Source organism: Nansenia antarctica (assembly GCF_963989245.1).
Source record: "Nansenia antarctica genome assembly, chromosome: 3".
Lineage (NCBI taxonomy): Eukaryota > Metazoa > Chordata > Actinopteri > Argentiniformes > Microstomatidae > Nansenia > Nansenia antarctica.
Genome location: NC_137688.1, coordinates 44,996,369 through 45,023,475, shown reverse-complemented (window position 1 = coordinate 45,023,475; position 27,107 = coordinate 44,996,369). Strand labels below are relative to the sequence as shown.

The 27,107-nt window shown below is 43.2% G+C and overlaps 3 protein-coding genes across 6 annotated transcripts in view; 2 read left to right on the top strand and 1 right to left on the bottom strand.

Annotated features, from left to right (window-relative positions):
* LOC308154126 (uncharacterized protein) overlaps window positions 1–10,141 on the top strand; it is a gene marked incomplete at both ends in the record, with an annotated part of 33,397 nt that extends 23,256 nt beyond the window's left edge. Inside the window, 2 exons of the mRNA XM_080527303.1 lie at window positions 7,870–8,016; window positions 10,076–10,141. Coding sequence (XP_080383429.1) covers window positions 7,870–8,016; window positions 10,076–10,141 — 213 coding nt within the window. The remainder of the gene's footprint in view (window positions 1–7,869; window positions 8,017–10,075) is intronic.
* A 3,988-nt stretch (window positions 10,142–14,129) lies between these two features.
* On the bottom strand, window positions 14,130–19,833 carry LOC308152678 (uncharacterized protein). 4 transcript variants are annotated; one of them, XM_080525719.1, is made up of 9 exons: window positions 19,565–19,833; window positions 19,125–19,330; window positions 17,469–17,591; window positions 16,917–17,149; window positions 16,517–16,654; window positions 16,204–16,397; window positions 15,882–15,961; window positions 14,827–14,910; window positions 14,130–14,596 (listed from the first exon to the last, which is right to left on the bottom strand). In XM_080525719.1, exons 2-9 carry the CDS (start codon window positions 19,309–19,311, stop codon window positions 14,451–14,453), a joined length of 1,185 nt encoding a protein of 394 aa, XP_080381845.1. In that variant the 5' UTR covers window positions 19,312–19,330; window positions 19,565–19,833; the 3' UTR covers window positions 14,130–14,450. The 4 variants fall into 4 exon arrangements, with proteins under 4 accessions (XP_080381845.1, XP_080381844.1, XP_080381846.1 ...); XM_080525718.1 differs by having other exon boundaries at window positions 19,125–19,324; XM_080525720.1 differs by having other exon boundaries at window positions 19,125–19,321.
* Window positions 19,834–20,209: 376 nt separating this feature from the next.
* setdb2 (SET domain bifurcated histone lysine methyltransferase 2) lies at window positions 20,210–25,380 on the top strand. Its single transcript, XM_080526764.1, has 10 exons — window positions 20,210–20,313; window positions 20,405–20,518; window positions 20,840–20,944; window positions 21,070–21,850; window positions 22,037–22,206; window positions 22,464–22,717; window positions 23,433–23,481; window positions 23,620–23,828; window positions 24,160–24,248; window positions 25,076–25,380. The coding sequence occupies exons 1-10, from the start codon at window positions 20,292–20,294 to the stop codon at window positions 25,191–25,193; spliced, it is 1,911 nt and encodes a 636-aa protein (XP_080382890.1). The 5' UTR covers window positions 20,210–20,291; the 3' UTR covers window positions 25,194–25,380.
* The last annotated feature ends 1,727 nt before the right edge of the window (window positions 25,381–27,107 follow it).

Below are 27,107 nucleotides of genomic sequence, written 5' to 3'. Positions count from 1 at the left end.
GAAATCTGTCGCTGTGAGGCAGTAGCGATTGCTATTCTTGGATGAGGCCTTGAACGGTCCGATGAGGTCCACACCTAGCAAGAAAAATGTGTTGGCATACTCTAACATTGGACAAGCGGAAGTAAAACATTCACACTAAAAGAGCATACTGAAAGAAAGCATGGTGGGAAACAAGTCAAACCCCAAAAAATTAATTGGGATATAAAAGTGTAGAACTCACCAATCATGTACCACGGTGAAACAGGCTTGATGCTCTTCAGCTCAGGGGCTTCAGTCTTCACCTTCTCAAACCTCTGGCAAGCCACGCAGGTACGGACCTTGAAACAATCAGTAAAGTGCAAGTTGAAATGAAATGTGAATGAATGAATATTATCTGTGTGTAAAATACAATCTTGCTACTGTTTGTAAAACATAAAAACTAACTAAAGAAATAATAGATTTGCTTGCCCAGTCTTTCACATCCTTCACAATGCCAAACCAGAAGAAGCGCAGATTAATCTTGCTAATCATGCGCTTCACTCCGAAGTGACCGGCATGGACCTCGGTCAGCACTTTCTCCTTTTCCTCGTCTGACATGATGACCCTCCTTTGTGGCTGTCCCTTCTTGGGCCGATAATACATGAGACCATCTACAACATCAAAAGGATTAGAGAAAAGAGACCAGGACTTGTTAAATAATGTTTTTTGTTGTTGTTGTTTTTTTACAGTAGTACACTACTTTATTGCTTTATGGGTTAATTTAACAAATCTTACCCTGAAGCATGTAATTCTCAGCTGCTCTCCGGAGAGCACGCTTCTTCTCTGCAGACATATCCTCCTGGGCTTTGGACAGATATAAGAAAATTCCACTGTGGCTAGTATAGGATGCCATATCTATTATCTGATATGTATACTAATTGTGTATATATATATATTAATAGTAGTTCTAGTAGTTCTCTGTAGTAGCAGGTGTGTCGTGTAGCAGGTGTTTCGTCGTGCGGCAGCAGAGCAAAATGGTGGAGTAAAGTGCGGAGGATTAAACACAGCGCACTAGAATGACGTCACAGTCACCACCTGGTCCTGACACGTTCTAAACGATTATTGATTGATTGACACACCACCACCACAACCTTTAGACTTGCCTAAGAGAGAAACAAATATAAAGTTATAAAAATGCAGGGCTTCATTCTTGTTGACAATGTTTACTTTGATTTTTTTTTCTTTTCTTGGATACAATGTTTACTGTAGTAAAAAAGAGTGTGTGTGTCTAGGAGTGTGTGTCTAGGACAGTGTGTGTCTAGGACAGTGTGTGTCTAGGAGTGTGTGTGACTAGGAGTGTGTGTGACTAGGACAGTGTGTGTCTAGGAGTAGAGAGTGAAACGTGGGCTTAAACACGACTAGACTAGTGTGATCATGTAGTCATATTACTGTGTTAGTAAAAATGATGCGTCTACTACTCTACACAGTGGTTAGTGAAACTGGACCAGTCCGTGTGTGTCGCGAGTATTGAACTTGAGGCTGCGTTCGTAAATTCGCTCTGAGAGCCCCGGAGCGCACACTGGGTTCAACGTCATAAAGGGACCAAGTCATTTGATTGGACAAGAGGCATTCCGTGAGTGCTGATCAGATTTCCAGAGCGTATTTACGAACGCGCCCTGGCTGTCACCCGAACACCGCGAGCTAGCGTAGTGTAGTGTAGTATAGGATGCGTAGTGTAGTGTAGTGTAGGATGGAGAGAGAGAGAGGAGAAGCCTCTCTATGTGTTACCTATGTCCAGTGTACTAGAACCACTCTAACAGGAGTGTTTGTCCGTGAATAACACCGGCTATGCCCGGGGTAGAAACACAAGACTATAGCTGGATAAGGTCTACAGGTCTACACGGTCATTTTAAGCCGTCGACCAGCCCTCTACGACCACGGGAAGTCATGTTAAAAGTGAAGATACTTCTGTTAAACTAAGCTAAGCTAAACATCGCTAATCGCTAACTCCCTCCTGGGCTTAAAGTGACAAGTAATAACGTTGTGAAAAAAACCGTCAGATCAGATAGATATAAGGGTTATTTTGATAAACCGGATACATTTTGTGAATATATATGGTTACTTTCTCGCCTGAAAACATATTAAAACTTCATAAAATGACATATTAACACTTGTAGAGCCAAATTAAAGCTTTTCGCTAAACGGAGGTTTCAAAAACACTAGACTGACGCGTCACAGTCGCCAGCTGGTCGTGACGCGTGCCAGCTGGTCGTGACGCGTTAGGTCGTGACGCGTGCACACGATTTCGCATGACAGCTCCCCTAGGAAGTGCAAGGATTGTGTAGAATGCTTCCACTTGAGGGAAACCTCCAGTGCTCCAATGACACAGGCGTCATGCTGCCACAAACGTCATGCTGCCACAAACAGTATCCGGTTGTTAAGTCTGACGTCAAACGTGACGTTTAGCAATTTCCGGGTCCAAACCAGAAATTCTCCGCACCAGAGTACCAGTGTACTACAGCGGTAGAATGACAGTTTAATCGTTTTTTAGACTCGGATCTATTGATACAACAAGGGACACAGCACTTTCCCGTTTCCCCCATATTGTCAGGGTATTTGAGCCTCGGAAAAGCGCTATATCAATATAATTAATTATTATTATTATTGCGGCATTTCGAAGACAGCGCCTCAGCCAACTTTGGACCCGGAAACACGTCACGAATTAACAACCGGATTGTTTCATCCCACTCATAGGTCACAGAAGTCTCAAACCTGTCCTCTCAACACCCAATGTTACAGGAAGAACAGACAGGACTACAATTCCCAGCCCTTAGACAGGTCAACTACTTCAGAGCGAGCTGTATGTGGTGTTTGATAGGTTAGGGGAAACATCACTCTAGTCTAGTCCAATACCCCAGAGAAGTTTGTTATCAGAAAAAATAAACATATTTGTGAGACACATTTCATTTGTTTATTTTGGATTGAGACCACTCTGGTGTTGAAACATACAATTTGTTTGGTTTGAGTGCTCATGATCAACAGCAGGACATTTCACAGAATGACAAGATAATGATGTCTGTATGAATGCTTCATTTATGGATATGCTTTATTGAAGGAAGCCACTGCTTGGTAAACAACAAGAGGTATACTAAGGAACAGCATAGAAGTACACTGTACTTACATTACATTTAGACATTGTTTCGCCGGCGTCTAATGATCGCAAGGTCGGTAGATTGGCGGGTCGAGCCCTGGCTGGCTACATGTCGAGGTGTCCTTGGGCAAGACACTGAACCCCAAATTGCTCCCAATGAGTGGGCCGGTGCCTTGCGTGGTAGCTTGCCGCTATTGGTGTGTGAATGAGAGGCCATTGTAAAGCACTTTGGAATAAGGCACTATATAGGCTAAGTCAGTCCATTTACCATTTTATATAAAGTGCCTTGAAAAAGTATTCCAAACATCTATAGGTGTCACGATCCAACTGTTCCTAGTTGTCATGGTAAGCTCAGGGGGTGTTGATTGGCTACCCAGGGTACATGGGGGAGTGGCTTGCCTGTTGGCGGGACTCTCGAAAGGTATATGACAGGTGCTCATTAGCTACCTGGGGAGTCGAGAGAGTTGAGAGTGGAGTTATCCGAGAAGAGAAATACTGATTGAGACGCCTTACCTAGAAGAGAACCCCTTGGACAATTATTATCAAGACTATTACCGTGTGAAATAGTGGATTACCCCCGAGGTCGTGTTGTGTCGTGTCCGGTTTTGTTGTTGTATGTTATATGTCAATACTGAATGGGAAGGAACACCCCACTGAACGAACGTGCGGGCTGTTCAGTATCCCCGCGGACCACGCCACGATACATCGGAGCCAGGTAAGCCATTTCCCCTTACCATCTACCTGGGTGCTGTCAGCTAACCCTGAGCTAATCTACCTGTGTCCGGCCTCGGCCCTGTGTGGGAACGAGCCCATTGACTATCAATGTACGCACATGGCTGGTGGGTCGTGACATAGGCTAATCCCATATCTGACCCTTTGAAAGTATGATAAAGATTGAAGATTAATGCAAAAATAATTCCATATTAAATGCATTTCAATTGCAGATTGTGAGGTAGCAAAATGTGAAAACTGTGCCAGGAGTAGTAGTACAGGCATTATACAATATGACCTCAGACAAATTGCAACAGAAACTCTTTCAACTGTCCTAGTCTCATGGATATGTCCTTCATAACATATCAAAAGTCTTAAGAAATCCAAGTGGTGGAAAGTATTGAAAAATACTGAAACTGGTGATGCCACAATTTTTTATGTTAAATAATGTTTTTATGCATGTCTTCTTGTCTGATGTCCACACAAAGTGTTCAATACTGTCCACAATCACCCAGAAACTGTTTTACATGAGACATGGAGTTGGATGCAGTACTATATGTGTGTAAAAGGAAATTCTTAACCCATAGATGCATACAGGTAAGTGGGTCAAGATGAAACAGTGGGTTCGTTTTCTTGCAATATATTTGTAATGAAAGGTGTTTATCATTTCATATTCCAGGTATTCCTAAAAATATATCAGACCATCTAACCCTAACCCATTAAAAAAAAAGATTTACCTTTTACACTTTTTATGTATGTTTTGTATTACTAGCCCAAGCTTCCATAAGAGGGTCAAAGATACCTGCATGCATCTGATCTGGATGAAGTTGCTGTCCTCTATGCACAGTTGATGGAGGGATCTATTATTTATTAATTAATTATTAGGGATCAGTGTCTGCAGAGAAGGCTTGCAATGCTGATGTGATACTCAGAATAAAAGAACAACTCAAAAGCAAAAGTGAATACTTAAAATCCTGTAGCAGGACAGCTGCCCTCTGGTTGCAGTACATGGGTATGGTGGACATACTTCGCAAGTTTCTGAGAGCTGAACGTACTGGCAATTGGGCACTGCACCTTGAGGCAATATCAGAAATGCTTCCTTTCATGGCAGCATCTGGCCACAATCTCTACACGAAATCGGCTCGGATCTATGTGCAGCGGATGTGCAAGCTCCATTTACATTTAACTTATTTTTTTATTTTATTTTTTTACATTTTTTGGCATTTAGCAGACACCTTATTCCAAAGCGACTTACAATCAATACATTTGACTAAGCAAGTGAATCATCAATCCACCAGTCGTAGCAGGAAGAATAATCCAGCTCAGGCCCGGGGCCATTGATAGAAGGAAAAACCTTCTTCTAAACCTAGGTTGTTTTTTTATTTTATTTTATGTTATTATATATAGACACTGGAGAAACAGAGAAACAGTACAAGGGGTCAATACACGTTTTTAGGGGACACAGTAGAGGGGAAAAGCGGGTGTCTTCAGGAGACGCAGTGCTGGGGTGCAGTAGATGTCTCAGGAGGAGCAGTTAAAAGTAGTGTTGTTCCGATACCGATACTAGTATCGGCATGGCCACCGATATGCACAAAAATGCTGGTATCGGCGAGTACTTTACAAAAACGTATTTTTTATTTTATTTTATTTTTTTACTTAAGTTTTACAAAAACTTTACGAGTTTTACAAAGGTTTTGAGCAGTGCCAGACTAAGTGTTAGCAATAATTTTACATCGAGGTGAGTATGCGGCTCAAAAAACATGTTTTTTTGTTTTGTTTTTTCAAACGCCGTGGTATCGGATCGGTACTCGGTATCGGCAAGTACTGCACGGTCAGGTATCGGTATCGGTATCGGGATCAAAAAACGGTATCGGAACAACACTAGTTAAAAGTTAAGGGAAACACAGACACATCCACAAAAGACATGACACACCGCAGGCGAGCAGGTGGGAGGACTGGAGCAGCCGTAACCATGGATGAAGACATGCCTATTACGATGAATTACCTGTTCCTTTCAAACAACACAAACAAGCAGCAGTTCATCAACATGCTCAGTGGTCACCTACAGAAGAACTATCAGACGTACCATGCTTTCAGAAAAAAAGTCAGAAAAATAAGATTTCAGAATAAAAGTCCGAAAATAAAAATTCTGAATAAAAGTCTGATAAATAACATTTCAGAATAAAAGTCTGATAAATAACATTTCAGAATAAAAGTCTGATAAATAACATTTCAGAATAAAAGTCAGAAAAATAAAATTTCTTTTATGCGATAGGACCCGATAGATGGTGAACTATGCCTGGGCAGGGCGAAGCCAGAGGAAACTCTGGTGGAGGTCCGTAGCGGTCCTGACGTGCAAATCGGTCGTCCGACCTGGGTATAGGGGCGAAAGACTAATCGAACCATCTAGTAGCTGGTTCCCTCCGAAGTTTCCCTTAGGATAGTGCTCTGTTGAGTGCTCTGTTGAGTGCTTTGAGTGCTCTGTTGCATTGAGTGCTCTGTTGCATGTAGCAACTGCAAAGGATTGGGGTATGCAAACTCATCTCAGGCTGCATGTGACGAAGATGATGACGATGAAAATGGTGAAGATGAACCAGACACGTACTGATAAAGTTTTACTTAAAAGTTAACATGTTTACGTTTTTGTTCAATAGTGCCAACATGCTGATTAGTGCAAATCTACCAGTCCAAAATATTTTGAAAGTAACATAAAAGTGTTATTTTAATAATATTGTTTTCAATTGTTGTTAATCAATGCCTATATTAATGTTGATTACTGCCAATTTATGTTGCCTTGTATAAAAGTATATTAATTTAGTGATTCGATTAAAGTTTCAACATTTTAAAGCTTTATTATGTCATTTTTGGAAGCAAAAACGTGTTACCAGGTTATGGTAAAAAAATATACTTTCCACCACTTGGATTTCTTAAGACTTTTTATGTCATATAGGAGACATTTATGAGCAATAAACAGTTGAAAGATTTTTTGTTGCAATTTGTCTGAGGTTCCCCCCTCTTTTCTCACAAAATGCCTGTACTATAGGGTATGTAAGTACTGGTACAAGCTACTGGTTGCATGTCATTGCTTTTCTGGCATTTATGGAAAGTCTGATTTAGTGAGACTATGCCATTCAAGATCAACACTAAACCCACTACTAGTGACAGATATTACTGGGTAAATCAACAAAGAGCCTAATAATAATAAAATAAATAAATAAAGTATTTATCAACCTGTCAGTCAATTGTTGGAATTCTGTATTTTATGCTCTAGGCAAGGGGTCGGCCATAGACGGCGACCCTGGAGCAATTAGGGGTTCAGTGCCTTGCTCGACACGTGGCCAGCCGTGATTCGAACCGCTGCGAGCTGCCGACTTTTGCAATCATTAGATGCCGCTGTACTGGCTTCTTTGCTTAGCACACCAAAATGGTTTGTGTGCACAGCAGCCAGTGGGCCCAAAGGCAATACACGGTTGTAAAACAACAACCATACAAGATGTAACCAGATTGACTTTTTCAACACAAACAAATAGAGGCAAGGAATCTAGAGGTGAATTACTGTATATGTGTTTACTTTTACACAGTATTTCTCAGTATAAAATCAAATGTATTGTATTGATTATGGTGTGTGTGTGTGTGTGTGCGTGTGCGTGTGCGTGCGTGCGTGCGCGTGCGTGCATGTGTGTGTGTTCTGGCTAAACTACCTAAAGTGAGGACTTGGACCTGATAACACACCAATAGAGTGGGGACCAACATTCTCTCTAACTTCTCTCACTACATTTACCTTACCAATTGCTGTAAAACATTGTTTTAAGGTGCCTGGTATCAAAATCTACGTCCTCACTAGTCAGAAAAGGTTACCACATCTCATTTGGTGAGCACAACCAACATTGATTGCACTTAATATATCCATAGAATCCAGGTCAATATTAATATTTATGTTGCATAAAAAAAATATAACTGATTCCAACGACTTCATTCTTTAATCATTTCTACTTGTGTATCCATTTTGTCCATTTAAGTTACTATTTTTTTGTCTTTTTTCTAAACAGACAAGAACAGCTGAAAGCAGTGGGAGCACTGTTAACCTTAAATGCGATGAGAGCAGCATTATCTCCAGTGATGAGAGCATTTCTTTCTCCAGTGATTTTAAGTCCTCAGAACATGTTCCAGTCCTGAGAAGAACAGAGAGTGTTTTTGTAAGTTTACTTCTTAATTATTTGCCATCCTAGCTTAGTCTTTTGTAAATTAATGAACAATTGAAAAATATGTTATTTCATTTGTGCTCTCCCCCTCTCTAAGCTGATTAAGGAAACACTGGCGGATCTTTCCGGTTCCAGAGAGGGAGGGCATTATGTTCTTATTCCTGAAACTGATGAAGATTCTGAACACTCTTGGCAACCCAAATCCACCCGTTCTCGAAAGAAAAGTTCTATCTTTCCAGACATTGAAGATGAGCCTGATACAGTCAGAGCAAAGAGACATCAAGTCTTCCAGTGGGCACACTGCTTTTTCAAAACCAACTTCAGAAAGTAAAGGTGAGTCACCAGTGGCCCTTCAAATCTACACACGACCAAAGCGATCTCATACCTCCCTCAACAGGAATCCAAATGTAAAACCATCTGAAGAGAGTGAAACCCATACCGATGTTTCCTTAAGTTCACTTGACAACAGTGAAGACAAGTCCATCCCAAATGCTAATGAATGTTCTGACAGCAGTTCTTCAGACCAAACAAAAGGCTCTATAACCCCTCAGAAATCAGCCAAGTCTCAAACATTGAAGCACAGAAGACTGTGTCATACAGACAGGAAGGGTCTCTCTAACTTCCCGCATTCTCGAAAGCGGATTGCTGACTTTTCAGACAGTGAAGATGAGTCTGATGCAGTGAGAGCAAAGAAACCAGCTGTCATGGCTTCCAGTAGGCAAGAGACTCAGCAGGAAGACCATCTCACGGGCGATACCGTAAATGTACAGGCATCAGGCAAAAAAATCTATGGAGAAAGGAACTGCAACAAAAGACAACATTGTTTGTTTTGTGAGAAGCCGTTCAGCAAAATGGCTAGACATTTGGAGCGGGCCCATCTGAATGAACGGGACGTTGCCAGGGCCCTCAGCTTCCCCAAAAATTCAAAAGAGAGGCGACTTCATCTGGAGGTCTTAAAGTGTCCATGTATTGTCAAGAGTGATTAAGAGCAGATTCTGGTCTACAGCTGATCTCTCACAGAGGCACATTGAAATGCAAAGTGATTGCAGTATCAGCTTTGATGAGTAGCTCAGGTTTTGAAAACTAGTTTTGGTGGGAATGAATTGAAATGGCCTAATCATTGTTACAAAACTGGACTATCGCCTTAAGAACACAATGTTGTGCCATCATTTTAGTTGTAGTTCTAATTAACATTTCCATCTCCATTAGGAAACATCCAGCCACAGTCCATGTCTTCAGACCAGATCAGAGATCAGGAGACTGTTAAAGGTAGGGGCAAATATTACCCACTCACTAAGAGGCAAACATAGAAGAGAAGATCTCTTGGTTCTGCCCTTTGGAACTGTTAGGAGTTCAGTCACTAGAAACAAGTAGCGCTAAAATGATCCATACCTACAGTGTAGCAGGAGTAAGATGGCTTGAAGCTGGTTTGATTCCTTAGACTCTTGATGATGGTGTTACACTTTGACTGCCCTTCTCCCACTATTCTGTGGCTTGATATTTCCCCCTAAGGACGGTGTCGGTTACATGAGCTAAAGACCATGGGAGTATGCCTTCCTGACCCTCAAGTAAGGTGTGAATAATTTGCCATTTAGCAGACGCGTTTATCCAAAGCGACTTACAATGACCAATTACAGGGACATTCCGCCTGGAGTAACTGAGGGCTAAGTGCCTTACTCAAGGGCACACTAGTGGTGGTGTTCCAGGCGGGATTTGAACTCACAACCTTCTGATCATCAGCCCACCTCACTATCCATTAGACCCCTGCCTCCTGAATGACCCTAGCTAGGGCGCTAGGCTAGACGGGCTCACCTGTGGGCTGCCACTGTGTTGGCCTCTGTAGACAGCTCGGTCACCATCCGCATCTTTGTGCTACAGGAACCTCTGCCTTCTCTCTTCAAACTGATCTGTGCCGATCATACATCCTTCCCTATCTAACTAAACAGTTCTCTTAAAGAATGAGTAAGGTTAGTTCCAACAGTTTATCCAGAACGTGGCCGGAGAGAAACGTTCCCACTTCTCAACAATGGCGTCTCAATTCTCATCTCCCCAGCTGAGTGGCCTTAAACCCATAAGCCACGCCCACATAGCCCCCATGCCATTCGTCAGTATTAACTAGGGATGTCCCGATCCCACTTTTTCACTACCGATACCGATACCTGGGCTTCGGGTATCTGCGATACCCATACCGATCCGATATTTGTATACATTTTTTGACCCCTGAATAATAACAAATACCTCCCCAGTATATAGTCCACACCAACAACAGTTAAATTAAAGACTGCCAGCCTTTATTAAAGCAACAAATGCGACGTGTTGTGGATTGGAACTACGGATCATAAGCTTTCAAATGATGTGTCATACATTGAAATCCGAAAAAATATGAAGTTAGAGTCATTTGAATGTTGTTAGACGTCAGGCACATATAGGGTTAACCTCTTTGTAATGAAACCGGAAGCACACAGCGCTACGAACTATGCGCATTTTAAGCGCATATAGGACTCGCGTGAAGCATTTCTGCGACACGCGTTTCTGTTCACTGTTTTCATTCCCTCATCGCTTATACACATAAGTTTGACTGCGCATGACAGTAGTTCAGCAGTCTCTTAGTAGCACTGGTGCGATTGAATGTATTTCCAAGTCGCACAGAAATATATTCACTCGCAAATGCGACCAAAACAGTCGCACTGTCGAGCCCTGGTCATGAACGTGACCACTGGCTACTACTGTTGTCGTCACTTGACTCAAGTGACTCAAGTGACTTGAGTGACACGCCAGATCGCACACGCGGATCGGAGCCTTTTTTTTTTCTGGTGCGATCCGCGATCCAGCATTCAGGACCAATATCGCGGCGATATCCGATATCAGTATCGGATCGGGACATCCCTAGTATTAACCTACACTTAATCCCACTAATATACATACTAACTCAATCCAAACTGAACACATCCTAAACTAATATCCTAAAATATGTGATTAAGAGCAGTCTGGTCTATACTCTCTATTAAACTCTATGGGCCCTATTATGCACTTCATCAATAAGACGAGGCGGTAGATCTAAACTTAAGACGTGGAGGCGTGGTCAAGGCCACTTTGCTATTATGCGTGCTGTAGTGGGCGCCTAAAACCCGGCGCTAAGCAAAGAAATTAGTCATGGGTGTGTTTTGGGCGTCTTCTCAATCAACCCAATCAGCGTGCCAGGTGCCATTCCCTTTAAGAACCGGCTGCGTTGAGTCATTAGCGCTATGCTATTATGGAAGACCTGAGAAGGAGGTCAGCGCGCTTCTCTGCCTCTCCCTTCTGAAATAAAGCATTTATACTGTGACCGTAATTGACGTCTTGCCGTGGAGCCACGTGCGTGTTCATGTGTGCCCACATGCATGCGCAAACCGCGGAGGCGCGCTCGTGTTTCAAAACGTGCATGAAGTCTAAACTTAAGAACGTTTCAAACCACTTCTTAGCGCTAGGAGCAAAGTCAGATCGCATAATATCAGGGGCGCCTAGTGCACTTCATTAACATATGAACACTCCCACAATGAGCAATATATGCACGGGAGTTTTACGTCTTATGTGTGGGCGCCTATCGACACCTGCATAATAGCAGTAGCGCGTATGAAGCGCATAATAAGGGTGGGGGTAGGTCTTAACCTGGCGGTGCGTCTTAATTATGACTTAATACGGCAAGTTAAGAAGTGCATAATAGGGCCCTATAACTCTGATAGAGGCACATTGAAATGCAAAGAGATTGTAGTATCTGCTTGGAACAGTGGCTCAGGTGTTCAGTGATTCTGGTTTTGAAAACTTTGTGAATTAATTGAAATGGCTTAATTGTTACAAAACTGGACTTTCACCTTAAGAACACATTGTTGTGCTATAAAATGGTTGACTTTTTGCTGTGGTGCTAATTAACATTTCCATCTCGCATAGGAACCATCCAGCCGCCGTCCATGTCTTCAGACAACAGAGATCAGACGACTGTTAAAGGTAGGGGAGAATATCTAGCAAAACTATAGCACCCTGCAAATGTATTGGGACAGTGAAGTATCTTCTTTTTATTATTATCTCTGTACTCTAGACTGCTCTAGTAAGGAGAAATAAGCACTAACATTATCCACACCATACACTGCAAACCAATCATTAGACTTGGGGTAGTCTGACTCACTTTACTGAGACCCAGTAAAAAAAGTGTTTTATTATTTATTTTTGATTGAATTAAACATTAATCAAGTGTTGGGGTGGTAAAAAAAAGTTGTATTAAAATGTTACAACATGTGCACGGTAGTGTACAACCGGACTTAATTGATGTTGAGCATGAAACATTTCCTTATAGACCCCTAGACTAGACACTAGACCCTATATCCTTAGACTACATCCTAGACACTACACCCTAGAGTAGAAACTAACCCTAGCCACTAGACCCCTAGACTAGACCCCAGACACTAGACCCCTAGACTAGAAACTAACCCTAGACACTAGACCGTACTTCAGCTGGCCCTGTGTCTTGGTAAACTTCATCTGGCTCCTTGTCTGAGTTCAAACCCTCTCCTGGACTCAATACCATCCTCAAAATCCAGACTCTGGTCCAGATCTGGAACGAACCACAACTGTCTAGACACTGAGCAAATGATACTTTTCCTAGTATTATTTCGGAGACATCGCCGCAACGCAACCAGTAAAAATTATCCGCTTTCTCCGTTGCATGCAGCAGTTCTAATGGGGAAATGGTGATTTGTATTTTAACTGTTTTCTTAAAAGATGGACCTTTGGATTATTGGGGAAGAAATAGTGGAATATTAGGAATTGTCTTTGAGTACCCCAGAGAAATGTATAGTATGAGAGGAATTAGCAAAAACATAATGTGCCCCAAAGTGTACAAAAATGAACTGTTTCAGGAGGATAACATAATTATCATTTGTTTATCCTGTTTTGCAGTGGTGATCTTAGAAGAATCAACAATGCTCTTATTATCCATAGCCAGATTATTGTACAAAAACCCCTGATCTGATCCATTTATTCTTTCTTTCTTAGGTCCAAAACGACGAAAATGGCAGGAGGATGAAATCAAGGCGGTAGAGAAACATTTAGACACATTTATTGGGTCATGCAGAGTCCCACGAAAGTTGGCCTGTCTCAACTGCATCAAGGCTGAACCAGAAGTTCTCAGAGACAGGGACTGGTTAGCTGTTAAATTCTACTTCAAAACCGCATCAGAGCTCACAAGAGAAGGCGGCTGTAGTTGAGTGTGTGTGTGTGTGTGGGGTGAGAAGGGGATTGTTTCATTTATTTGTTGATTGTTATTACTGTTAGAATGTTATTATAATAACTTGAATAATTTGCATTTAACCTTTTAATGGGGGGTAAATGGCACCCAACCTTTTAGTTGAGGCTCCTTTTTCATTTAATTGCATTGTTGTTGATTGCTTGTATGTATACAAGTGCATTGTGGTTGACTGAGGCTCATCAGTTTCCAATAGGGTGGGCCACTACTCTTTTGTATCAATAAATGCATTTGCATTGATTTGAAAATGAGTTAATTGTGATGCTCATAAATGGAACAGACTAGTCATTAGTATTACTGAACACATTTAAAAACTTGGTCATGTTCTAACATGAAAGTCCGAATCAGGACCCGGAGCAAGTGGATGAGTTTTCAACATTGTTGCATAAATTATTTCTCTGATTTGCGTTCTCACAGCCCTTTATGTAAACGAAGTAACATACACAATCGAAGCAACAGACGTGGTAGTTGATTGGTCAGAAAAATGTAAAATTGCCCGTTCGTCCCGCTCTTATCCAGATCAACACGCATGCGCTGTTGTTTTCCTATGGACAGCCTCGATGCGTCGTTTCTAACTGGAGCGAAACCACCCTTTTCAAGCGGAGCATGCCTTGGTTCTTTGCTCTGGGAGTTACTTAGAATGCATGTTCTCACAGCTCCAAACGACGCAGAGCAAAGCGAATTTCATCCTAAACTCCGTTTCAAGTGAAGCAAATGTTCTAGTGAGAACACACCCTAAGTTAAGGAGAACAATAACAAATACACAATCTGAGCATACACAAATACACATTTTTTTTATTAGGTCCCCATTATGACTGAACATTCAGGTCTGCATCTGTTAAGAGATGTTGAAGATTTGAAGTGATTTACATAATCACTGAGCGCCGTTGGTCATATTGCTCTGAAAATCATGTTCCTAGGCCTTTAGGAAAGGCGCGTCCCCGCAGGGAGGCGGCCAGTCATAGTCCCCACATAGTATAGCTAAGCCAGTGTGTGTGTGTGTGTGTGTGTGTGTGTGTGTGTGTGTGTGTGTGTGTGTGTGTGTGTGTGTGTGTGTGCGTGTACAGTATTTGTATTCTTATTGACAATGTGTGTGTTACTATGAGTACAGATCCATGTGTCTCCCTCTCAGGTTCTACAAGGGGCAGTATCATGGCATCTCCTCCAGGATCTTGTGGATTTGCTCCCGAGCATTGCGCAAACCTTCCTTCCACTCCTGGGGCACAGCTCCACCTGTGTACCCTGCCTGTGCCCCCAACAGAGCTCCCAATGCTGCACCCCTGTTACAGTTCTCCCCTGGAAAAATACATAGAAAAATACACACTTTTAAAACCAGGCTTTTGTTGACTAACAAAATATATAAATAATATGACTATTGTCATATTAACACCAGTGGTCTGTTATCTGTCATTCAGGAAATATTGTTTTCAACCAATTTCAATGGACTGACACCCTTAATACACTCACAGGTACTTAATTATATAGACATCAAGCGGACACACTCACTCACTCCTCTATGGACCTACCACCACAGTTGGTGTTTGCCAGGATACCTCCCTGAGGGTCATTATGAAACTCGTGTGCCAAGTAGAACATACTGCTAAGAGCACCTGTATGGAGAGAGAGCAGAGGCAGACAAACAGATAGAGACACACACACACAAACAAAAACAAACACATCAAAGCCAAAAGGGTTAGGGTTTGAATTGGGGGCGGGGTTGCAGCCCAGGGGCCGTATTACAGAAACGTCCTAAATCTTAACTGTTTGGTAACCATGGTAATTAGGATTAGGACTGAAAAGCCATTTCAGATCACAGTTCCTAAGTCAATGTTCCTATCCTAACTTGAGATAGGAAAAGTGTATTACACAAGCTTCCTAACTTCACAAAATCTTAAATAAATTCACCTAACTTTAGGATAAGCGTTAGGCTGTCCTAACTGTCACTGTCACACCCAGGTGGTGGAGTAAGCGCTGCAGGTTTCACAGCATTCCGTTGCTATTGTTCATGGAGTGGCAGTTGGTCATTTACATTTCAAACCCATTTTCTAACTTGTGATGACGACTACAGTTTTTAATGTACACAGACATAATATGTATCAAAATGTTTAGGAAGTTTGAATAATAATAATAATAATGTCTTGAAGTTTATTGCCCGTAGTTTTTCTGATCCATTATAAGATAATTATAAGATAAGATATTGTTTACAATATAGGGACGTTACAATACGTTACAAAGTATAGGCTACCTTACAAAGGAGCTGCGCGAGATGGAAGTACCATTGGTTGCTAGGTAACAGACATAAACGTTGGTAACAGACATAAACGTTGATAACCGACGTTGGATTTAATATTTAGGATGAGATAAGATAGGATGAAATAAATAAGATAGGATTCCTAAAGTTAGTTAGGATTTGCTTCTGTAATACCAAATTGAGATAAATCCTATCTTCTACTTTCCTATACTAAATCCTATCTTCTACTTAGGACTTAAGATAGGAAGTTTCTGTAATACGGCCCCAGGTTCTTGCATTTAAAAATGTATTCTTACATTTTTACTTATGGAGAAGTATAGAAAAAGAGACCTTTGGTGTAGCAGGCAAGGCCCAGCGATTCCACTGCACTCTGGTGAATCCTCAGCCTCTCCTCAGAGGACACTGGAAACCTGCCGTACAACCGAGTCATAAATGTCTGTGACAACACCACCGGACTACATTACATTACTAGAACCTGACCTAGAACAACTCTGGGTCTGGTTATTATGACCGAAACCTAGGAATAGAAGTTTTGCTCTGGGCCCAGACAAGCACATTGCTGGTCAGCTCACATGTTCAGGGAAGCCCGTGGCCTTAATCATAGATATAGCAATTAAGCACTTTGACATTCCGGGCTTCATCTGAATGGTACCTGGCAGCTCTCTGGATGAAGCGCTTGCACGTGTCCCATGTGTCCAGCGTGGGTGACTTGAGCGCATCCTCCGCCTGCTGTCTGAGACTGGCACCGTTCAGGGTGCTGTGGAGGGCGTGGGCATAGAGCGCCACGTACCTCTCCACCTTGGGGTGGGGGTGGGTGAGTCGGGCAAACTCTACTGCTGCAGACACCTGTGTGGGGAAGCGGAGGGGAGAGAGAGAGGTGAGAGTGATAGAAGAAGTGATAATAAGATGAAGCTTCTCTTTATTACTCCTACTCTGTCCCATTGAAGCTTTTTTTTAACACTCACAGCTTGCTCCTCATTGACTGAGGCGGAGAGCAGCACAAAGGGGACAATCATGGGAAGGCAGCCAATACTGTCCAGTTGGCTGTCGGGGACGGACACATTCATCTTCTGCTTGTAGCGCTTCTCTGCAAACTTCAGCACCTAGCGGAGACCAGCAAGGCTGCTGTATCACTGTTCACCACATGGGCTGGTGAGGAACTGTGTCGTTAAAGGTGTGGTCTATACAGGGCAGAGGTAAAGGTGTGTGTGTGCGTGCTTTGTTTTGTTTATTTGTAAGAGTGTGTGTGAACTTCTTTACTGGGCAAAGTGAAGTGTGTACGTTTGTTACCATACCGAGTAGTTGAGAACAACGTGTGTGTGTGTGTGTGTGTGTGAGAGTTCTCTTAGTTCATGTGTGAGTTACCTCGCTGGTGGACGTAGGTCTAGAATCCTGCCAGTCAGAGAAGAAAGATCTATGGAAGGACTCAGCATAAGTGTCTTCATGTGTACTGGGAGTGGTCATAAAATGCACATAATCAACCAGAACGGCTGCCCTTGTCGCCGGCTCTGCAACACAGGCAAACTTGGCCCCCGCCAGGGTCTGTGCCACCCTCAGAGAGCAGATCGCATTCAGTGTGTTGTCCCCCGCCCTCATACCTGCACAGAGTCAAGGCAAAGTGCACAGAGCACTGTTGGAATCAATTCCATGTTCGATGGAAGTTCGATCATTGATAATTCATGAATTGAGTTCAAAGGTGGAATGGTCTCCACCCCTGCAAGAGACCCAGTCGCTGTAAGAACAGTAGGCTGTAAGCTGGTCAGACTTGTACATCTACCCAGACAGGCATACTAGCTGATAGATCAGATAGTGTTATAGTGTTGCAAAGCATCCTGGGCAATAGAGAGCCATCAACACTTTTGCAGATGGCTGCACAGCTGCTAAAACCCATTTTATAATAATTAGAATAATTAGTACCTTGATGATAGTGGACTGATCCGCCTGCTGTCTTCCAGAACTTGAGCTTGTCATGGAGGATGACGTTCCCAACCACATTGGGTCGGTTAGCACCAGATGACCATGCAGAGCGACCGCTACCCGCTATGAACCATATCAAAGAAATAAATAAAGAGAGAGAGAGAGAAGCAGTCAGCAGATGAGAAACCAACCAAATACAGCTTTATCAACATCATGTGGAGAACTAACATTCTGTCTACTAACATGTGTGTTTATTCTGGTCTGATTCTCCCACCAAAATGCAGGAGAATATGTACATGTGAGTATGAATGCATATGAATGCAATATGCATGCAGCAGGTACTTTTCATTTCAAGTGCGTGGTAAATCAGCATACATTTTACTAAAGAGATTAACGAGCAGTTGTTAGTACAACCTCTACACCCACGACTTCACCCCCATCCACCCCAGCAACTACATCGTAAAGTTTGCAGACGACACCACCGTGGTGGGATGTATCTCGGGGGGGGACGAGGCGGCGTACAGGGATGAGGTAGAGCAATTGAGCAAGCTGTGCAAGGTTAACAACCTGCTGCTAAACAAGTCAAAGACCCAGGAATTCATTGTAGACTTCAGGAGGAAAAAGTCCGAGATCCTGCCCCTGCTCATCGACGGAGAGAGCGTGGAGATAGTCTCAAACCTCCGATTCCTGGGACACAACATGCGGGATGACCTGGCCTGGAAGGACAACACTAAAGGCACCATCAAGAGGGCACAACAGCGGCTATACACCCTGAGATGCCTCAAGAAACAACACAGCAAGAAGGAGATGCTGGTGGCCTTCTACCACGGCGCAGTGGAGAGCATCCTCACCTTCGGCATCTCCAACTGGTTCCACAGCTGCACGGCAGCGGAGAGAAGCGAGCTACAGAGAGTCGTGAGAACAGCACAGAAGATCACCGACGCCCCCCTCCCCTCTCTGGAGGAGCTGTACAAAACACGCTGTCTCAGGAGGGCCTCCAAGATCTCCAAGGACCCGACCCACCCTGGGCACGAACACTTTGTCAAGCTGCCCTCGAACAGGAGGTACAGGACCCCGGCCGCTAAGACAAACAGACTGAAGGACAGCTTCTACCACAGGGCCGTCAAGGCCCTGAACACAGAAAAGGCCTAAGTTCTGGCCCGGACGGATTGTATGGCAGCTAGTGCTGAGGCACAAACATGTACATTTTCAAGCCTGCAAACTGTGACACTTTAAAATAATGTGAAAAAAATACTTTCTTGTGAAATATGACAACCCTAGTTGACTATCTGTGCAGTATAGTACAGTGGATTGTGTACATAGCCTCTATTGATGTAAACCAGCTCCTTACCTTCTTGTGATTTTATGCATCTATGCTTTTTCTAAAATGTGTTTCTTTTTCCTTTCCTAAACACCAGGGGAGCCTCCCCTCCTAAATTTCGTTGTTTGGTACCTGTACTGTAGCAATGACAAATAAAGTCTATCTATCTATCTAGTATATGTGTTACGGACCGGTACATGTGGGAATACGACCATGTGGGAAAACTAGGGTTAGGGTTAGGTGCTAGGGTGACTTGCTACATGCTGGCATGTCTAACCCTAACCTTAACCCTAACCCTAATCCTAGTTTTCCCACATGTACCGTAAGATATGCACCTGAATTGGAGAGGGTGAGGATGCTGGACGGGTGTCTGTTCTTGGGCTCGTTGAAGCTTGTTATCCAGCCTCCGAAATCTGTCCTGATGTCTTCGACTGAGTAGTACCAGTGCACGGGCATTGACATGGAGTCGGCTGCGCACATCCCCCATAGCGCTTCACCTACCGACCTTCGCATCGGAGTCATTACAGCAGGACTGCTGTTCCTTCAAACAATAAACTGCATTAGAGAACTTAAGTTGGACATTCTTTCTATTGGTTTAATAACTAATACATGTTGGTGGGATACAACAATGTATAGCATTCAAATAGATAAAAGAGACCAGGCAAATATTAGCCTATATAATAATAATAATAATAATAATAATAATAATAACCTTTATTTGTATAGCAATATACAATATTGTATATGGCTAACTAAGAAACAGTTCCTGACTTACCGTATCTGCAGCTACAAAGATAGCTAGCTTCTCACCCTTTAGAAGGTGTAGTTATTGCTGCAGATTTTATTACAGAATAAAACTTGCATAACTTCATCATTGCTGTTACAAAACAATACAGGAAGTATGGCTACGTAACGGTCTACACGTGCGCTACACAATCGCTGGACAATAGTAAACAATCGACTTTCATTGCGGCGCAGTGCAGTCCATCCCTCAAGTCGCAAGATGAGAAACATTGCAATTATAGATCCAAGCTTGACATTCGTTGCTAAATATACTGTAAGTCTAATTAAATATCCTAAAAGCGGATTGTTGACAAGTGCCCCTCCACGCCTCAGTTCTACGGTGTTCGAAGTGGGTCAAAGCCGAGAGAACGGCGAATAAACACCGGCATGACCATCTCCACGTATGCCCATCGATAATCGTCACATCCAATAGAAATGACTAACGTTAACCTTAGAATAGTGTGTAAAATACCTGATACATATTCATGTCACACATGACAATTAAATGTATGGAGCAATGTTCTTATTCCATACGTTTATGTCTTGGATTTTAGATCGATAATCTACTACCTAGACTCAAAGAAGAAACACATCAGTGAATGGCATTGTGGGTAGGTTAATTTCCTCTATAGAAGCAAGCTGAATGGATATGCATTTTAGCTTATCGTGAAAAGTTTCTTGATCGCTATTTCAGACTAGGAATAACTAGTCAATAGAGGATGGCGGGGACAGAGCAAGTCGGTGAGGATGAGTTCGATGTTTTACATGATCATAAATCCGTTTAAAGTTTTGCTCATGGATCTAATTCTGAATTCCTTTGTTCTGATATCAGCAAGGGCGAAATCGTTCTGGATACAGGTGGATGTGGACCAGACTTTTGATGAGTTATGTGAATATCTGCTAACACTGAGACATGCAATCAAGACCTGCACTGCTACTGACAAAGGTACACACACACACACACACACACACACACACACACACGCGCGCGCACACACACACACACACACACACACACACACACACACACACACACACACACACACACACACACACACACACACACACACACACACACACACACACACACACACACACACACACACACACACACACACACACACACACACACACACACACACACACACACACACACACACACACACACACACACACACACACATACATGGCTAGCTACATGAATTTTACAGAAATAAAGTAGATTATGCAACTACATTTGTACATGTAATCATTTTCTCTGTTGTAGAATATGTTCAGGGGATGAATATGATCACATTATTCGATTCTGGATCGATTGGAACGCCTGCTCCCACCGTGAATGACATTGTTGTGGAAGTGATTATTGGTGCAGGTATGTTCTTAAACAAGGATGATATTATTATCTATTTCAACTAATATGAGGTTAAGTTACCTACTGTATTACCTACTATTTGCTGCTAATCCCAAAATTACCCCAATATTTATGTTGCTGCACAGACATTGAAGCTGACAGCCCCCAGACACCACTACCGCCCCAGCAGACTGAGCCTTCCTCACCCCTTTGCTTTGACGGCTCAGTCGACCCGCTGTCACCCTCCTACGTCAACAGAGAGGACCTCATGCCCCCACTGACTACCGTTCAGCTCCCTTACCAGCCTCATGACTGCAGCCAGGCCTGTGTGGCCATCTTGCCCAAGTCTGCCGATCACTTTCGATGGGAGAACCGTCTGAGGGTTCCCCTACTGTGTTCTTTCCAGCGCCAGTGTTCTGTACCCCTTGGCCTGGAGGTCAGACAAGACTCTGAGGGGGAGTTCTCAGAGGGGGGGGCGGGTCCTGACCATGCAGGGCTGGATGTTGTTTACAAGGCACCCTGTGGGCGGAGTCTGCACTCTCCAGGGGAGGTGATGCAGTTCCTGCTGTTGACGGGGAGTCACGGCATCCTGCAAGTGGACGATTTCACCTTTAACCCCCTGGTGCGGCCGGAGTTTGTGCCGCAGCAACAATGGCAGCCCGGGTTTGCGGACAGAGATTTGAGCCGGGGGGCAGAGCCTATGCCGGTGGAGGTATGTGTCGGGGAGGAAGGGGAGCGGCCTGCGGAGTTCCGCTACAGAAAGGAGCGTTGGCCGCACGGTTGCTTCCTCAGTGCCGGGCAGCTCTTCTCCACCTGCTGCGACTGTACGGACGGCTGCACAGACAAAGATGCCTGTGCCTGTGTCAGGCTGACCTCCAGAGACAAACACTACTCCTACCAGAGACTGTCTGAGCCTGTTTCTGCAGGGTGAGTGGGGCTGCTGGGTCCTGTCATAGACACACAGTATATCTGTCTTCATCCTCTGTGTACCGGTATATGTTTTGTATTGTATTTTCTACAGGTATGGCGTGCACTGCGAGTGCCTGCCGCCAGCAACTGATAACGTTTGATGTGTGCGTGTGCCTACGCGTGTGATGTCTGTCCCTATACTAGGCTGTACGAGTGCGGTCCATGGTGCGGGTGTGACCGTGGTATGTGTCAGAACCGCGTGGTCCAGCGCGGTCTTCGTGTGCGTCTGCAGGTCTTCCAGACTGGGGATAAAGGCTGGGGTGTGCGTTGCCGTGACGACCTAGACAGAGGCACCTTCGTATGCACGTATGCAGGTGGGTGGAAAAATAATGTTTGATTTAATGTGTTTGTATGTCTTTGAGATTCTAAAGCATGTGTGCATGCATAAATATGTAGGTAGGGTTGTATGTGTGAATGTTTGCTGGTCAGCTGTCGTGTGTGCGTGTGTACGTGCGTGTGTGTGTGTGTGTGTGTGTGTGTGTGTGTGTGTGACTGACTGACAAGGGTCCCTTGCTCCTGAACGCTGACCGTGGATGTAAACAATGTTGACTATCTCTTCACCTTTACCTAGGTATGGTTCTTAGGCTAGGCTCAGACTCAGACCACTCTAGCAAGCCCCCCCCACTCAAACGTCCAAGGATAGAGCTTCCATCCGATGACGAGGTGGAGGTGGTGACTGAGTGGCTGGCGCCGGTGGAAGAGTGCCGAACCCATTCAGAACCTCTGGAGCCCTCGCCCCCAACCTCTCCCCCTCTCCATGTGCCCGTCATCCAGAGGCCTGCGGACCCCCTCCAGTCTGTAGTGGACCCCACTCTCGAGGGCAAGGTCAATCCTCATCTACTGTTATTAAGCAGTGATCAATTTTAGCATAGCCAATAATGTTAACCGGGAGATGCCCATACGTTGCTTAATAACCCCAGGAAGATTAGCAAACTGCTACGGCATAAGCTAATGGGGATCCTTTAAATAAACTAAAACAAATAACTACCCAATAGATACAAAAACATTTTTTTTAAGAAGAACCGATAACACCATAAGTAAGGTAAGCCATAGGTAAGTCAAACATATGGTAAAAGGATGATAACTTTTTAGGTAATCTCCAGACTGGCTACATAATCATTAATAAAGCAGTATGACCATACTCCTATGGATATCACGTGTGGGTGTGTTCCATCTAGATTTCAGTACATTTTGGAATTGTCCTATAGAGAAATGCCGTGTCCAATTCAATCAAGGGTTCTTACTTGTAATGGACTCCAACTCCAAGGACCGTGTCTTGGAGTGATGTGAACACTTCCATCCATGTGTTTTTATTCATTATCTATTATCTTATTGCTTATCTTATTAAATGTTTATCTATATATATCTGTTCTTGTCATTTTTTATTTTTTATTTTTGTATCTTCTTACAATTCTCCTCTTGATGTATTTTTTAATGCTGTATGTAAAGCACTTTGAATTGAAACCCTGAAATGTGCTATACAAATAAATTTGCCTCGCCTTGCCTTACCTGTTTTAACACAAACCTCTATCTCCCTCAGATCCAAGCAGTAATCGTGGGAAGCCAACAGCCAGGCCACATTTTTACAGGTACTGTACACTTTGGCATTGGAGACAACTGAATGCATGCACAGTACATCTTTCTCCAAACCTATGGACTCCGTTAAAGTTTCATCGATGAACTACATTATACACACAGACATGGTTGACGCTCTTCCTCTTTTCTAGGTGTGGTGGTTAAGGAGAAGGAGCAAGAGAAGCTGGTGCAGGAGACAGAGTTGAATTCCAAGCCAGTTGTGAAAGATGTAGACATGAAAGAATTGGAGATGGGGACGAGCCCGAACACTGCAGGGATTTCCCAAAAGCATAAGAACCCAATGGAACACCTGTATTATCTCGAGGCTACAAAGGAGGGAAACGTGGGGAGGTTCATAAATGTAAGTGTCAGACTGACTTAAAATAACTTTAAGAAATAATTGTTCTTCTTATTTTCAACTCTATATAAAAAGAGTTGGTTAACAATTAATCAGATCTGGCATCCAGCTTAGAGGTTGATGCATTCCACAATGTCTATATGATTACTGTGCTATAATGGCTAATGTTAGCACTGGACAGTGGGAGCCTATGCAATTCCGCCTATATACTGTTAAGTCTAGTGATCACACACATGATGACATGTTGTGGGCTATTTAAACTGTTACATTTCTGCTGCACTGAGGGAGGTTACTTGCCTGTGATATCTAATCGTGTTTGTCTCTCGCTCTATAGCACAGCTGTGACCCCAACCTCTTTGTGCAGAATGTCTTCACTGATTCCCATGACCCTAACTTCCCCATTATCGCTTTCTTTACCCGCCAGTAAGTATTCCTCTATAGTATTATCGCAGTATTATCCCTGGGTCCATTTTACTGCACTGTACAAACTAAATCAAGAGCAGCTCTATAAAGTATTTAAAAGCATTTGTGAGTATTTGATCCAGGTGTGATTTCTAGTGGGGCAGGTAGTGTTTTTAAAATCAAAGTGATAAGAAATCAAGGCACCCTCACAATATTTTCAAGGCAGCTTAGTGACTGATGATGTGAAATAGAAGTGACACTATATTTATAAATTCTGGTTTGACTTCAAGTAGTTTATACTGGTTACTTGAGGGACGAATTCAGGAAGGCAAAGTTTCCCAGTCCCCACTGTCACGACCCGGCTCGTGGGTCGAGGCAAGAAAGGGAGACTACACATCAGAATCAGTGAAATAACAAATACAATTTATTAAACTAACCAAAATAATACTTACAAAAATGATAATGAGGTGTGTCCGTCAGTAATCAGTAGGGTGAGTGGGTGGATGCGACTATGTATTAATGAAGGATGTTGTAGGGTGTAAAAACAATAACGCCACAAAAAAGAAATGCCACAACAAAACATAATGTGTCCGCATGGAGAGAGGTCTCCCTGAGGAATGGGGAGCGCCTGGTCTTATAGCCCAACCACCAGGTGAAGGCAATTCTGCAGCCAGGTGCACAGGTCTGCTTCTCCTGCAGAAAGAAAACAGAGGCACAGCCAACAGCCCGAACAGACCGTCACACCACATTGAAAGTGTTCTTTCAGGTTGCCTTATTTCTACTTGTGTATTAGCTAATGTGATTCTGAATGTCCATTACAAGACTGATGTTTCACTCTTTACTTGCAGGGTGGTGAAGGCAGGGACTGAGTTGACCTGGAACTATTCTCACAACCCTGGAAGTGCCCCAGAACAGGAAGTTTCATGTCAGTGTGGCAATGATGGCTGCCAGGGACTGTTGACCTGAATAAAGCTAAATAACCTTGGATACCTATAAACTACAAAAAATACCCATTTAGCTGCCACTAAGAAGAGCTGTTATGGACAATTTTTAAGTGTTGCAACCATTTTTACATAATCTGGCATCGTATTATTTGTGTATGATGTCCAGCAAATAAACTGCTTAAAACAGAAGATGGTTCAAAGCCACTGCATACCAGGCGCGGATCTATGGGTGGGCCTGGGTGGGCCTAGATTCATAAAAATACATATTTTTAAATAATAAAATATTTTTAAAGTTTGTACCTATAAATGTACCTATTTATTGTTAATTCTGTCAGACTTGGTCCTCCATAGTTGATGGTTATTGGTTAATTCATTGACTATTGCGTGCGCTTGAATGCCTTGCGTGTGTGTATTATAATAACTTGTTTGGCTGTCCGTTGCATTCTCTGGGTAGACAGGTACTTTATTTATTTTCCGTTCGTTTCATGGTCTGCATAGTGATCTCCTCCAGTCCCTGCGAATATTTTGCGTGTGCGTGTGTGTGCATGCGTGTTGGTCGTACCCAAATGTTTCGAGCACCCACGGGCAGAAACATAAATCGGCGCCTATGATCGCGAGCCCGGTTGTGTTCCATCCATCTGGCTGCTCATACATAGGTCTAAAACGTGCGGTGATGAGTTTCACTCAGGCCTACCCAGATTTTTCCAGGCCTACCCATCAGCCACTTTCTGTATCCGCCACTGCTGCATACTATTGAATATTACTGGCGTTCAGACAAATATTTCCACAGAAGATCTCCATTGAAGATGCATTGTTGTCGAGGATTGGGCTTAATTTATGTACAGTAAATCAGGCCTTGAGCCTCAAGTCCAAATATTGCAGCAGAAGTGCTCAAAACAAATTAGCTATGTTATTGATTCATTTTGTAAAAAAAAAACAACAACAACATCTTAGTAGATTGCTCATTCACTGGTGTCGTAGCTTCAAAACCAATCACCAAGGGTGGGGGCCCATGAGCTGCATCTTCTGTTCTGTTAAGATTCAGAGCCGCCCTTAGCAGAAGCTGCTGTGTCCGCATACAGAGAGGTTGCACTCAAGGTCACCTCAACATTAAATGAGTCAATGACGGATAAGGTTTTCAGAAGTGAAAAAAAGTTAAATGATGCATAACACATTTTCCATTAATTATATATTTTAGATTTTGCACCCAAAGATGTGTAAATAGGACTAACATAGCATAACATAACATAACATCATTCGGTGCAACCAGATTTCTGTAATATAATTTTAGATATTTTAATGGCACATTAGCTGGTTGCATTTGTGTTCGGACGGATACGCACTGTATCCCGTTTTCTCTACTGGAAAGGGCCTCCCTGCTTTGGGACACTGTCATGTAGGTGCGGCATATAAACGGCGCTTAATAACGGCACCCTTTTCCATTGGAAGGGCACCAGTGGCGGCTGGCCGATAGAGGGCGCTGGGGCGCCGCCCCCACCTTCACTTCCTTGTTGCGATTTGTAAAAGTTTTTTTTTTAAATAAACATTGTTTATTCACAAAATGTGGCTGATATTCTGTCGGCGCCTATCAGCATTCATTAAAAATCCTCCAATACAATAAACATTTTTATCTGTGTGTGTGTGTGTGTGTGTGTGTGTAAAACTCACTGTTAAAATACATAGGGAGAGAACGCGGGGCGCCGTGTCAATGCAAGTCTATGCCAGGACGAATACTTTTCGCTTACACGTGAGCTGTAGCAGCGCTCCAATTGGCTGTCTCTATTTCTTGGCCAGGACGCACATTTGTGCGCCCTGGCCAAGAAATCTCCGGTTGTATTGCAGACAATGCATTATGCTGAGGACTCCCGACTTCCGGTTTTCCGGACTTCGGGCTTCCGGAGTATTTTAAATGAACATTCGTAATGTCTGTCTCTGA